Here is a 14525-nt window from a genome sequence, read left to right as displayed (position 1 = left end):
AATAAACATTGTGTGTGTAAATTGAGCACACTTCCTCTTCAAGGAGCAACAGTGTTGGAAGCTACATACTGTACGTATGTAGGGTCTGCAGCTTCCACCACAGCTTAGCATATGTATCTACTCAGAATTGTAGCTATACATTGGATTCCAGTTGAAAATATCAATAAACACCAAGAGGGTTAAAGAAAGTTCTAGTAATCTTTTTCTCAGGAAGACATATGTTGTTACCGAGCAAGGCCCCAAAGTCGCCCTCTAAAAATGTTAACATTTATTTTGTGGCATATAAAAGCAATAAGGTTTGGTGATGGCCAACACATTCTTCGATGGATAACATCCATCTATAAATAATAACTGCACTGGGGGTGCTTCAGCTACACTGGATGGATATTTTGAGAGTATTCTTGTTGTGAATTATGCAAGTGTGTGTGTATGAAAGACAAATATAGACAGAGTATATATGTGCATCTATGCTTGCATGCGCAATGTCCGTCCTTCTTACCTAAAACACTAAAGCCACTAAGAACTAAAAAAATGCCTTAGGGCATCCTTATCTCTGCCATGTCAAAGGTTAAAGGTCAGCAAAAAGCATTGGTCTTGTAGAGATTGCTTTGTGTAGCAGAAACTCCACTGGGGGAATTTCTTTTTTTCCTGTGGGCAATATGTACACCAGTTATTGCACGATAGTAACAGAGCTCACATGGGGGCACCAGATTATAAAGCCAGATTTCTCTCCACCAAAACAATAGTTTAGTTTAGTAGAAACCAAAACTGATGATGTTGGGAGTTGCCTTATATTTTAAATTAGATAAAATACAAAAACATACATTTTAACATGCGCCAGAGGGACTTGAGAAATGGTTCAAAATGTGACCTTTTTACCCCAACTTTTCTCTTTTCACACTTGGGCAGCAGCGCCTCCTAAATGAGTACACAATACATCTAACAAGGCACCAAGCCTCACTTACAAATGACTCCCAGTCCAACTCCTCCTTCTTGTGCTGACCTTTCGAGGTTTATTTTATGGTCCCCTGGATTACTGAAATGTATGCTCAGCCTCAGTTAGACTGAGTATTTATGTTAGATGGTTTTGATGTTAGAGCAGCATATGCCCTAGACGTACATCTCCTGTGTTGACGATAACTCCATTTCCATTGCTCTTACTTGCCATGAGTCTTCCCTTCTCTTTCCATGGTAATATTTTCCAATGGCGAAGAAACAACAGAAAAACTGGATAGTGTCGAATGAAAGGAACAGATTATCAAATGAAACCGAATGAAAAGAACCAGTTCTGTTGTTTTGGCTGCATGTCGATTTTACTCCTCGGGCGCTTGAAGAGGAAAATACAGACACAAAGCAAATAAAGAGAAAGAGGAAGATTAAGATTGAGACATTGAAAACCATTGTAGTAACCGTTACAGAAAGTGAGAGCCAAATCACAGTAAACTCAAGCTCTTGTAGGAAGAAAAAATCAGAGAAGAGGTGTACACTGAAAGAAGGATAGACGGTAAGAGACAAAGGCCTGACAGCATTGACCAAACACAGACATACAAGGAAAGGAAGACAGGGTAAGAGGAGTGTTAGTAAGAGAAATGACTATAGAATAAAACAGAATCTTACAGCTGTAAGAGCAACGACAGCAAAGGCAGTCAAAAACATCTGCCAGCAGCCTCAGAGCTGGCAGCTGTGCACTCCAGGAGACATGTTTGAAATAAGCAAAACTACCAGCCAGAGTTTGTTTACGGAAGTCACAAGGCTGAGCTCTCTGCACAACACCTTGATGCTTCAAATGCGCTAGAGAAAACCCGATCTATCCAACTGGCAGAGAATCAAATGCCAGAAGCAGCTTCAGATACAGAGCAAGAAGGTGGGACCCGAGAAGAAAAACTAAATATCAGAAAAAACACGCTTGTGGCATAAATACTTGACGCCTACTTGTAGATTTCAATCCAAAACATATTCCTATGTTGCCAGTGAGCCTAAATGTGAGCGTCTATTTGTATTTCTGCAAACCTGTTTGTTATCCACAATGGATTTGTTCACACTCAGCTGTCTTCACCTGAACATAGCTTTTAAAATGGTGAGAACTGTGCAATGACAACAGGCAGAGATACACTGATACCATCACCAGAGATTAAGCTGCGCCACATTCTACTGTATAGTGCGCGTGTGTGTGTGTGTGTGTGTGTGTGTGTGTGTGTGTGTGTGTGTGTGTGTGTGTGTGTGTGTGTGTGTGTGTGTTCTCACCATCATTTCCTGTTTGCCTTTCTGCTCTCTTAAATGTTTCCTCTCTCATAGTGCATACTGCCATGTGCCTCTTGGTGTTATCTAATAAATTACATGCTGTATGCGGGACACTTTCTTAATGAAAAACCAGAAGGCCCATGTGGTGAATCTAACAGCACAGTATTGTATTGTGATGCTCTAAGTGTAACAGCGAGGACACAAACCACCTGATCAGTAAAACGGGCTCGTAAAAAAGCCCTCAAATGCCCATGAGGAGTTAAAGGTATTAACAGATTAACAGCCCAAAAAAAACATTCAAAAGATTTGGATTTACAAAGCCAACTTTCCTCGACAAACAACTTGAATATTGATTCTGAATATTCTGTTTGGCTTATTGGTAACTTAATATGAGTCGATTTTGAGTCGATCTAGAGTTGGTTTGCTTACACAATCTGGCACATCTCTCGACAGATCTTTTACTCTTATAAAAAAAATAGCTAATTGTTTTATTGATGAGGGGAATTTAAACTGGAGGGACAAGTGTGAAAGAGAAGGGAAGTAGAGAAGGAGAGAAAGACCTTTCCAAAGGGCGAGTGATGTCTGAGAGTGAAAGGCAAAGTGACATTTGTTATATGGGTGTTGCATGAAAACAGGAGCGTGCGACCTGCAAAGGTCCTCCATTCGACCTCATACACACTCAATAACATGCAACACACATAGTAGTCTTAATCATGATGAATGAGCTTTGCTCCTCAACGAGAACATGTCATTACATTATGAGACAAGTACATTATTGCTCTGATCCCGGCGTGAAGTGCAGTGTGTGTGTGTGTGTGCTTGTATGTATGTGCATGAAGGAGAGAACAATAATGATTGCGCCTAAATGTCACCCGGTAATGGATTTAATTGGCTAAATGATTCTGAGGTGATGGATGTTGATAATTGTCTTGCTCCATTTGCTTGTTTCTCGTCGCAGCACAGACGAGCATGTACAAACGAGGCGTGCCACACTCCAGAGATCAGATCGAGACTCTCTGTGTATGCTATGACCATGTTGTTTGCAAACACAAATACAGTGCTGGTTTGTGTAGATGCATTGTTTGTGTTGCCGTGGACAGACGCATACTGCTTACTAATCTCTCTAAAGCTTAAACCAGGTTAATCTTGTGGTAAACAATCTGTCTCTAGCTCTAGACTGTGCTGTCTGATTTTATCTGCATAATGTGTGTGGGTGTGTGTGCGTGTGTGTATGTGTGTGTGTGTGTGTAATGTGTATATGTCCTGTCGAGTGTTCACACCCTGATGCGCTTACTGTTGTCCTGCAAAACCAATTTACTGACAAACCTCCTGTCTGCAGACCATAATCACACAGTTTCACAGCCAGCAAATCATTATCTACACACAGTTAACACAGGCGTGTGTAGTTAGGAGACCATAATACAGGTAGTATGTGTACATAGGACCCCAGGTAGCAACCCATTACTTTTGCAAACAAACAAAGAGCCCTCTGTGTGGCTGCCACAGTGTCTGCGCAGTCCTTTGTGAGCACTACTCAATTATTCATTGCATCGTGAATAGTAAACAGTAGCGCGGGTGAGATGATTGCGGACACTCATTTTCTATAAATTGTCATCGCTATGTGACAGAACACAGAAAGTCATGAACCGCTAACTCTTCAAATCTCACTGTATGTTTCATGATGCACAGCCAGATGACACTTCAATCTGTTGCTAGTGTGTCCCTCCTTTATTCATTACAATCTCAACTTATGTCATAAACAAGGACTCATTCTTCAGGTTTTTTTTTACTCTTATATGTAATGCTTTCTTTGCCATGGATCTGTTAAATTAATTGTATTCAGTGTGCATTTTTTTTTTTTTAAACTCTGAAGTTGTCATAGTGTGAAAGTCTGTTGTGCAATGTCTCCATGTTTGAATTATAACGACAGGTTTATTTCCAAAACCATCCAGATTTTAGTCCAGCAAGCTCCCAATCACCGCTGGCATAGCTTGCAAATTTGCAAGATGTGAAATCTGTTCTATCTGTTCTGATTCAAAGTGTGGGGAGTTACCAAAATGCACTGTTCATCTGACTTGCCACGTGCCCTGTTGCACATCTGTAAATTAAACTATTGATGTTTTCTTTGCTAACGCCAAATGAAGAACCGTGGTGGGTCATGATGAATGAGAAATATTGTGTGGATGAAAAAGTCTTGGATACATGTGAGGCTGTCTCAAAGTGGCATCAGTGAAATTGAAGGTTATGTGAGGCAGCTGAGGGAACAATGTCAACATAGTTCAGGACTGTCGTCACTTCCTTGTGTTGTGCATAAAACCAGTGGACTAAATGGTTTGCATTCAATTGATTGATTACATGTTGGTAATAATTCATTCTTACTTGATTTTTTGAAAGCCATAGTTCTGACTCGTGTTTGTTCCCATTAAGCATCATCCAATATGGGATACTAAGTCTATCCACCACAAATCTATCGCCAAAACAGGCTCCTACAGCACCGACGTCCTCCGTGTTATTGCGTAAAGCCTTTCGTAGCTTCAGAGAGAGCAACACAAAATCCGACAAGTGACTCGAGGCAACGTCAGTTGGTGTTGAAGACTACAGGATTGCAAATGAAAGATAATCAGTGCGGAGGGTTGTAAAGACGTGAGCTCACCAGACCTCTGTAGCCCTCTCTTTACCCTCTGCCCACAGATATGTTCTGTCCTTTCTTTTAAAACGGTCTAGATTAGTCTGACAATGTTATCGGAGTACAGTGAGTACTCTTTTTATCTAAGCTTGGGGTTTTTTTCGATGTAGTGAGGCATCTCTTAGGTACCATGTGATGTATTAATTAATATAATAATAATAATGTGTGCTGAAAGAAAAAAAGATTAAACAAAGTCCGAGGCAAAATGGGTCATTGGAGTTGAAACTCTTTCCTGTCCCTGTGTTATATTAATAGGTAGAAGGGATTCCACAGATATTGCGAGTACTCCAAAATGACACCGGGGGATTACTAATGAGCCACAGTATGGGAGTTTTGAATAATCCTCTGCAGTGGAATAACTTCAGGTACTGCCTGGTGTCATTCTAAAGACTATTTAACTTTTTTATCATAGAATACAGTCCTATGTGATAATCATCACATGTTATAAATAGTTTTCACTGTACTCTGGAAGAAAACCTGTGTTGACAAATTAAAAATTCAAATTTCTATGAAACATCAGGACACATGTTACCATTGGTGGTTTCAGTCATTTCCTCTGGAGTTAATTTCCTCTGGAGTTGTGATATCACGTCCTCTAACTTTCTTAATAGACATTTGGATATTGCCACTTACAAATGAAATGCCACTGACATTCTGCCGTAGAAAGCGAAAAAGCACTCAAAAGCACACATGGAATGAAATTACAGCAGTGGAAGCATATGCTCGATCAAGCTGTGGACCACTGCTGTGTGAGTGACAGTGTGTGATTCTAATGAGGCACAAAGGAATACAAAACGATCAAAAACACAATCAGAATGTTGAAAGAAATACTAATAGTCTGAATATTGGCCGACTGTTTCATCAGTCACACTATCTTCAGACTGACGGAGACGAACGAAGGGCCTGGTAGAGGTAAACGAGGCACTGAACTAACGAGAAGAAAGAAAAACACACACTAGTGAAGCCAAGACTCCACATAAAAACGGAAACTTCCTACTCTGTCATGATATCTCAGAACAACACCGCAACCAAAAGTTAGGTATTTGAACTGATATTATTCTCAGGATATAGGTCCTCTTTTGCATGAGATCTTCTATTTGGGAAACTTACAACAAACTTAACAAATGGCAGCAGGCTTTAATATGAACTGTGACATGCACTCCCACGGTGGAAACAGCCTTTGGTGTGATTAGGTGATGCAATTACTGATGTGGTGGGAATTCTGTGTATCCTTAACATGGAGTTTCCAGCCAATCTGGGCTCGCGCATAGTGGGACTATTAAAGCATTGATGCATTGCAGCAGCCAGCCGGTGGGTTGAGCAAAGAGCCACTCCAGCTGCAGTTTCTGTCATTATGGCAACGCTCCACACCTCGTCGCACCGCAGAGCACTTATTCCAACACAACAGGGGAAGAGCATCAGCATTATATCAACTGTGCTCGCCACCGCAGAGAGAATAGAGTGTCAAGAGTCACAACACAAAGGAGGAGAAAATGGGCTGATAGACGGCAAGGAGAGGAGGGAGTCGCAGAGGGCTGAGGGGAGCTTGTGGTCGACGCTCCGGTGTTCACTCTCTTTCTCTTTCTCTTTCTCTTTCTCTTTCTCTTTCTCTTTCTCTTTCTCTTTCTCGTTCCCGTTCTCTCTCCCAGAGCCATGTAGTTCACCATATCCTCCAGAGGCCGGGGATTATGGGAATCTACGCTACGTAACTACACTAATCTTCCAAGGGAGAAGGTCAATGGGAGGCTAGACAAACAGGAAGTCTGTCTTCTTTCCATACAACCCCACCCGCACATCCCAGAATGAGCTCTTACGAGAAATCACTCAAAAAAGAGCAGTGTGCATGCAAGCAAATATATTGTTTCAAGATGTGGTCATTTTAGGTTTATTTCCCTGAAAAGACTCACTTTGCATCACTTATCAGTCACTTGCCTTAACACTGTTACTCTATGCAGTGTAGTTTCTTCTATCTGAAGAATATGCCCAGTGGAAAGCAGTGTTTAATGTTCCGGTGAGGAGGAGATAGGGTCATCTGTTCTTTTGTTTCCTTACATCCTTCTGTCTTTCTGACTCAGTCAAAAGTCTCCTTTTCCCTTGCAGCTTGTACAAAACGCTGCAGCTCGGATTCTTACTGGACAAAAAGAGAAGCTTGCAGCAGTTTTATCTAACTCTCCAGAGCAGCGTATCAATATGAAAGGCAGCAACATAATGTAAGGGATCTGTAAGACTACTACTTACCAAACATTCGTAAACCATCACCCAGGTTGCTTACACAATCAGCACACTACAATGACGCTGGTATTGTTTTCATCTTGTGACTGTGTGAGTCAAAATGAACAACCACAGAGGCAGTTTTGAGTACTTAGGTGAACAAAGCACCACTGGTTGTAGTAGAGTTATAATAGCCATGGTATTAAAGAAGTAGCATCACCAGTAGTCATAGTAACAGAAGCAGTGGTAAGAAGAATAGCAGTGTTTTTCTCTTCTTTCATAAATCAAGCAGTGTTGTCCAACGGTTCCTCTCTCCTTCCTTTTTGTCTCATCCTGAATAATGCCGGGTTGAGGTGTATGGTGGTGGTCTCCCCTGTGGAGCTTAGGCCAGGGTAGCAGCTGTCCCGATCAAGACTCTCCTCAGAGCTGTCACGGCCTGTCTGCTCCTCGCCTAATCACTTCCTACAGGCCTGCAGCATGGGACCGCCGCTGCTAATGTCATCAGCGCCGGGGCCGAGAGCAGCTCACATGAGGAGTGTGATATAGTTTCATATGGTGATGAGTGTGTGTGTGTGTGTGTGTGTGTGTGTGTGTGTGGTGTGCAGGTGTGTTTAGCCAGCGGCACGACGGGTGTGCAAATGCCTCAGGTATTGCAACATGGGTCACGGGTTAACACATAAACACGCACATACACACACACACATAGACAAATTACCATAACCACGGACCCTTGTTTCCCACCTGCCAAAACACATTTGCTACACAAGGAGTTACCCATCTGCATGTAACAAGCTAATGGCACAGGGTGTCACACTCCAGCACACGTGGTCATATGAAAATGGCCATTTGTAATGACACACACTTCACTCTCGCATGTTCGGCTGAGGTATGAAAAAATAAAGCCTGGGAAAATATATCCCCAGCCCAAAAATGTGATTTTCCTATCCTTTCAGCAGACATATCCTGTTTCTGCCACACAGATGATGTTGTGTTGTTCAATGGTTCGGTTGCAGTAGGCGCTGTCAGGCCCTTGGGTGAATACCACAGAACCAACTGTCAACAGTGATGATTCATTATCAGTCACTCGAGTTATGCAACAAATTAATAAATATATTTGCCTTCTGGGGTTTCAGAGGCCATCCTGAATTTGAATAGCCACAAACAGAAGACAAACAAGATTGATGGGTGTAATCAGAGGAGTGTAACATCCAGGGCAATAGATAACAAGCAAAAAGTGAATTTAAAGAGATAAAGTTGGTTCAGGCTTCTGGCAAGAAAAAACATGAAACTTGTCAGTGTAAATTGGCAAAATTGTGTCAGTCAAATTGCCCTTAAGCACTTTGCCCTAAACATGGCTCAATTATAGAGGCCACACGAAGGCCTCAATAATTAATAATAATAATGAAATATCTGAAAAAAAGATTACTGTTACCTAAACCAAAAACGAAGTTTTGGTCATATTAGCTACAGAAAACTTTAGGAAAAGCAGTTTTAATGTTAATGGGAAATGACTGCTAACCACTAATGGTGATGACAGCTTCTTGTAGATGATGTTATCCACTTTTCAGCACATCAAATGTGTCAAAAGTATGTGGACAGATGCGTATTACACCCGTGTGGTTGTTGCACATCAAATGTGTCAAAAGTATGTGGACAGATGCGTATTACACCCGTGTGGTTGTTGCACATCTCTTTCCAAAATAAAATAAAATAATAAACACCCAACAGCCTCCACTCATCTTGGTAGGCTCTCCACGAGATGTGGGTGTCTGGCTGCAAGGATTAGCTTCATCTCAGCCACACAAGCATTTGTGTGGTTGGCCACTGATGTTGGGATAAGGCACGGCTCACAGCTGACGTTCCAATTAATCCTAAAATGTTCAGTGAGGTCAAGGTCAAGGCAAGACGGGAAAATCATATCTTTAGGGATCTCTCTTTGTGCACATGGGCATTGTCAAGTTGGATACAAAAGAGCATCTCTTCGGATGTTGAATATAGAAAATAGAACGCCAACAAATGAGAAAGACAGACTCGTTGACATATGTGCAATAAGGGGAGCCGCAAACACAAAGACGCAGACAAAAAAGGCTAAAATGTAGAATGAGACAGACGATGATGAAGGTAAACAAACAATCATTGAGATGAACAGGCAGAGATATGAATAAGAAGCGAGACAGGAGGCGTGATGGAGCAGTCAGGCATTTAAAGGCAACTGGTGCCGCCGCGTTGTTCCTTTGCCCCCGCGGCGCATGGAGCAAAATAAAGCTGGAAAGAGGGAGGGTAGGAACCGAGACGAAAGAGAAAAGCCGGGTATGATAGACTAGAGCAAAATGAGAGACGAGAGATGAGAGAGACGAGAGAGACAAGAGAGACAAGAGACAAGAGATGAGAGACGAGAGACGAGAGAGAGACAAGAGATGAGAGAGAGACAAGAGACAAGAGACGAGAGAGACGAGAGAGAGACAAGAGACGAGGGAGAGACAAGAGACGAGAGACAAGAGACAAGAGACAAGAGACAAGAGACAAGAGACAAGAGACGAGAGACAAGAGACAAGAGACGAGAGGCGAGAGAGAGACAAGAGACGAGTGAGAGACAAGAGACAAGAGACGAGAGAGAGACAAGAGACGAGTGAGAGACAAGAGACAAGAGACAAGAGACGAGAGAGACGAGAGAGAGACAAGAGACGAGGGAGAGACGAGAGACAAGAGACAAGAGACAAGAGACAAGAGACGAGAGACGAGAGACAAGAGACGAGAGACAAGAGACAAGAGACAAGAGACAAGAGACAAGAGACGAGAGACGAGAGACAAGAGACGAGAGACAAGAGACAAGAGACGAGAGACGAGAGACGAGAGAGAGACAAGAGACGAGTGAGAGACAAGAGACAAGAGACGAGAGAGAGACAAGAGACGAGTGAGAGACAAGAGACAAGAGACAAGAGACGAGAGAGAGACAAGAGATTAGAGACAAGAGACGAGAGAGAGACAAGAGACAAGAGACGAGAGAGAGACAAGAGATGAGAGACGAGAGAGAGACAAGAGACAAGAGACGAGAGAGAGACAAGAGACAAGAGACAAGAGACGAGAGACGAGAGAGAGACAAGAGACAAGAGACAAGAGACGAGAGAAAAGAGACGAGAGACGAGAGAGAGACAAGAGACAAGAGACAAGAGACGAGAGACGAGAGACGAGAGACGAGAGAGAGACAAGAGACAAGAGACAAGAGACGAGAGACGAGAGAGAGACAAGAGACAAGAGACAAGAGACAAGAGACGAGAGACGAGAGACAAGAGACGAGAGAGAGACAAGAGACGAAAGAGAGACAAGAGACAAGAGAGAGAGACAAGAGACGAGAGAGAGACAAGAGACAAGAGACGAGAGACAAGAGACGAGAGACGAGAGACGAGAGACAAGAGACGAGAGAGAGACAAGAGACGAGAGACGAGAGACGAGAGACGAGAGACGAGAGAAGAGAGAGACGAGAGAAGAGAGAGACGAGAGAAGGGAAAGGCTCGCTCGCCAAAAATGTGACAGGCAGACAAACAAGAGAATGTCAGTGACTACATTTAATCCACTGGGTGACTGCAGCATTTAACAAAGTCCCTGCACGATTGTGTGTGTGTGTGTGTGTGTGTGTGTGTGTGTGTGTGTGTGTGTGTGTGTGTGTGTGTGTGTGTGTGTGTGTGCGAACGCCAAACCTGTGTTCACATGTGTGCGCCTCTGTGATCGTGCCTGGGTTCCTGGAGCTTCTGTGCTTACTTTTGCCTCTGTGTGAGTGCTTGTAGGCTTTTGTGTGCCCGCATATGTTTAGATGTGGGCCCGACACATCTGCCACTGTGCCCTCGCCTTTGAGAGTGCGCCCTCCAACAAGCGGAACATGTGTCAACAAAGCCAGGAAGCAGTTGTTGTTTGCCAGTAAGCAAGGAGAGGCCTGCAGCGGCAGCTCACAGACACACTGCCAGATATTGTGTGTGTGTGTGTGTGTGTGTGTGTGTGTGTGTGTGTGTGTGTGTGTGTGTGTGTGTCCATTTAAAATGGAGTCAGCTCAGCGGGGCGCTCTCGTATGTTTTTATTTTGTACTCCTGTTTGCTCTGTGGCCATGTGATCTTTTGACTTATGGTATTTATGGCTGGTAGGTAGGTAGGTATTTTATTCAGTAAAACAAGCAGGACACATTTTTACAGAAATACACTTTCATGGATGCCACCAAAGATCAAGATCTGTTTCCAATGAATCCATAGTTTAAATGAAGATGTACAATTAAATTTTAAAACAAAAACACGAAACACAAGAAAAGAAAGGTAAAAAAAGGAAAAGAAAATATATATATAACTAATATATACCTGGCAGTGGTTTTCCCTAAAGTTGTGGTGACTACATGGCCTAGTGGTTTATAAATGGTGGTCCTGGTCCCCATCCCAGTCATTTCAAGAACATTTAGGAACAAAATGAATAAGAAGTTTTATTTTGGGGAAGTGAAGAATTTACAGATATTCTTACATGACAAACTACAACATTATTCTTGTATGGATAATTGCAACTTATCCAACAATTTACTTGCCAAACATCTGAAATCATGCAGTTAAGCCAGTACTACAAACAAAAAAAAGGGTTAGACGTGTGAAAAAGGATTTTACATTGCATCAAAACCCAAAAATACAAACCACAAGGGAAGTTAACTGTAGTGTAGATACAGTATTGTATTCAAATAACAAAGTAACCCACACCTACTCAGCCCCACATATTTCAGTAAAACAAGTATTACTAGAGAGACATATGTGTCACAAATAATTATTCAAATTGCGATCTTTTAAGGGAAAAATAAGTCATGTTTTTAAAAACCAGTGTATCTTTGAGAGAAATGCTATTAACACACATCATGATAGCTGCCTTCAACACATTGATCTCAGTACTGTTGGCAGCCTCTCCGGTTTTATTTGCAGCTACTGTATATCAGTTATGTAACAAGACTCCATTTAATGTTTGGGAATTTTAACATAAAAAACACCACGCAACACAAATATACCCTTTTTGTGAAATGTTTTACTGTGATAGTTGTGACAATTACATATATAAAGCCATGGCATACTTTTCACACAGCTTGTGTTGGCAAAAAAAAAAAAAAATTTAGAGAAAATAAAACAAAGCGCTGCAACTATCTTGGAAAGGGGTTTAGTTTATTGCAGCACTTTAATACAATTAAGTAAGTGTCAGTATAATTATTTTAAAAAAGCAGAATCTGTTTAACTTTTAGAGGCCCGTTTTTTGTATTCACATACTATTTCATGGCATCTAAAAAATGGCCTCTGCTACAGATTCAGGGGTTATTCAGAGGAAGGTTTTGGTCCATAACAACCAAGTAGTGCATAGGTACTGCGAGCTAAGCACATATATAGTGTCACGCTGTCTATTTTATGGCAGCAATCAAGTTTGGAAAAGATTATATCAGAGAATATTATTTTGTCGCATCATAAAATCTTACGGAAGCTAATTTAAAAATGTCACAATCTCTTCCTCACTACTGCTCTTGCCAGATTCCTACCAGCCAGTGAGCAAAGATGGAGAAACCTAATGAATCAGAAAAGCCAGAAGGAAATGCAAGAAGTTGAAAGGATGGGATGGATGAAAGCAGACAGGAGGTGGAGTAGAAAATTGCACCAAGATGAGAAATGGCAAGCGTTGACAAATCATTGCTCTGACTATTGCCCCGTCTCAGATGGGAGTGAAATTATCAAAATCTAGTTAAATCTTGTGAAATATAAACTAGCCTGCAAGAAAGTAGAAAATGCTGCAACACGCTGTAATAGATTTGAACAGAACATGAAGTATAGTCCTTCATGTATGTGTTTGCTGATAAGGTTGCATCACTTCCAGGGAGACATAGCGACACCTTGGCTTAACCCAAAATCACCAGGAGTGATCTCTAATTTGACTCTTGAGTTTTTGTTTGCATGGAAATGTAGCAAAATAAAGTTTTTGAAAAAGTGACACAATTTCAGAAACTGTAGGTTAAATAAACAGGTGGAAGCAGCTTTGACTCTACTGTCTCCATTAGTCGCCACACTGAAGTGTTCAGTACACCCACATCACTCAAAATAGGGGATGTCCTGTGCTAGAAACGCCCATTCAGCCTTATAACTAGATGTCTGTCTCACACACAGGACCAGCAAAACAAGTGCGCCTCCTAGCGGTGACTCTAACGTTGTGTGCCCGCACGTGAGCGATGACCTGCTGTAAAAAAAAAAAGCAAAAGAAAAAAAAAGGCCAAGGTGTCACTTACGGTAGAAGACGTATTCTGTGTAGCTGGACCAGATCTTATCCTCTGTGTGCTGGTTGACAAACGAGGCTGTGACCGACGAGTTGCAGGCCACCATTTGGAAGCCACACTCCGACAGCATGTCAAAAGACCTCTCCAGGTGCTTGAACTTGAGGTAAAACCGGGAGGTGTACCGGTCCGGGGTCCTGTCCGGATCCCGGCTCTCGTTCAGGGTCTCCCCGAAAACTTCTTTGGCGAGAGCCACCCGACCGCATATCAGTATCCGAGGCACCCTCCTAAACTTGGCGTCAGTCTGGGTCTCTCGGCCGGTGGTGCACGACCCCCGGTACCCCACCGTGATGAAGCCGCTCTTTCTATCCGCGGGGACCAGGGAGGAGGGCGGACACTGCCGGTGGTCGCTGCCCTGGGACCCATCTTCATAGTCGCTGTGGAAGAAGTCGTCCGGGCTGTGCTTGATCTCGTCAGGGGTCAGCAGCTTCACCAAGTCGGGCAATTGGAAGTACTCTGCCTCTTTCCTGAGCCTCCCTTTCTCCGGGAAGTGGTCCGGGAGGACGACTTGCCTGTCTCGGAGGTAGTCCAACACATACCGGAATAGAAACCCGTCTCGGTCGATGAAATAACGGCCCTTGGGGTCTCTCGCCAAGTCATTAGATGCATCTTTTTTGGAAGAGAATAGCTTGCCGAGTAATGAATTCGGCGTCCCCACCAAAGTTGAGTGACGCGTGTAATAAACCTGGCCGCCGACGTTTAATTCAACAACATCTGGGAAACTGTTCTGAACCGACGCTTGCTCTTTGGTGATAGTCCTACAGTTCCCACTCAGCGCCATCGTTTCCGTCATGAATAGCTCGAAACAGGCTACACACCTAAAACAGGAAGTATCAAAAAAAAGAAGGAAAACAACGATGGCTCAGGATGTTAAAAGTTCCTTAGCTGTGTCCTCGGTTATTTGTGTGTTGATTCGGGGCCTCCAACTTCACCCTACAACAATCTGAATACACAATAATCATCGATCCGTGGCCATTATCACCTACCAGTCTTTTTGCAGTTGTCGAAAATGGGAGTGCGAGGGGGGAGGGGGGGCGAGGGAGCGAGGGAGCGAGGAGGGGG

The 14525-nt window shown here is 42.8% G+C and overlaps 1 protein-coding gene across 1 annotated transcript in view; it reads right to left on the bottom strand.

Annotated features, from left to right (window-relative positions):
- kctd16b (potassium channel tetramerization domain containing 16b) overlaps nt 1-14256 on the bottom strand; it is a 69217-nt gene extending 54961 nt beyond the window's left edge. Inside the window, exon 1 of the mRNA XM_034550682.1 lies at nt 13419-14256. Coding sequence (XP_034406573.1) covers nt 13419-14256 — 838 coding nt within the window. The remainder of the gene's footprint in view (nt 1-13418) is intronic.
- Between the last annotated feature and the right edge of the window lie 269 nt (nt 14257-14525).

The sequence above is a fragment of the Cyclopterus lumpus genome, chromosome 14, assembly GCF_009769545.1.
Source record: "Cyclopterus lumpus isolate fCycLum1 chromosome 14, fCycLum1.pri, whole genome shotgun sequence".
NCBI lineage: Eukaryota > Metazoa > Chordata > Actinopteri > Perciformes > Cyclopteridae > Cyclopterus > Cyclopterus lumpus.
This window is presented reverse-complemented; position numbering and strand designations above follow the sequence as displayed.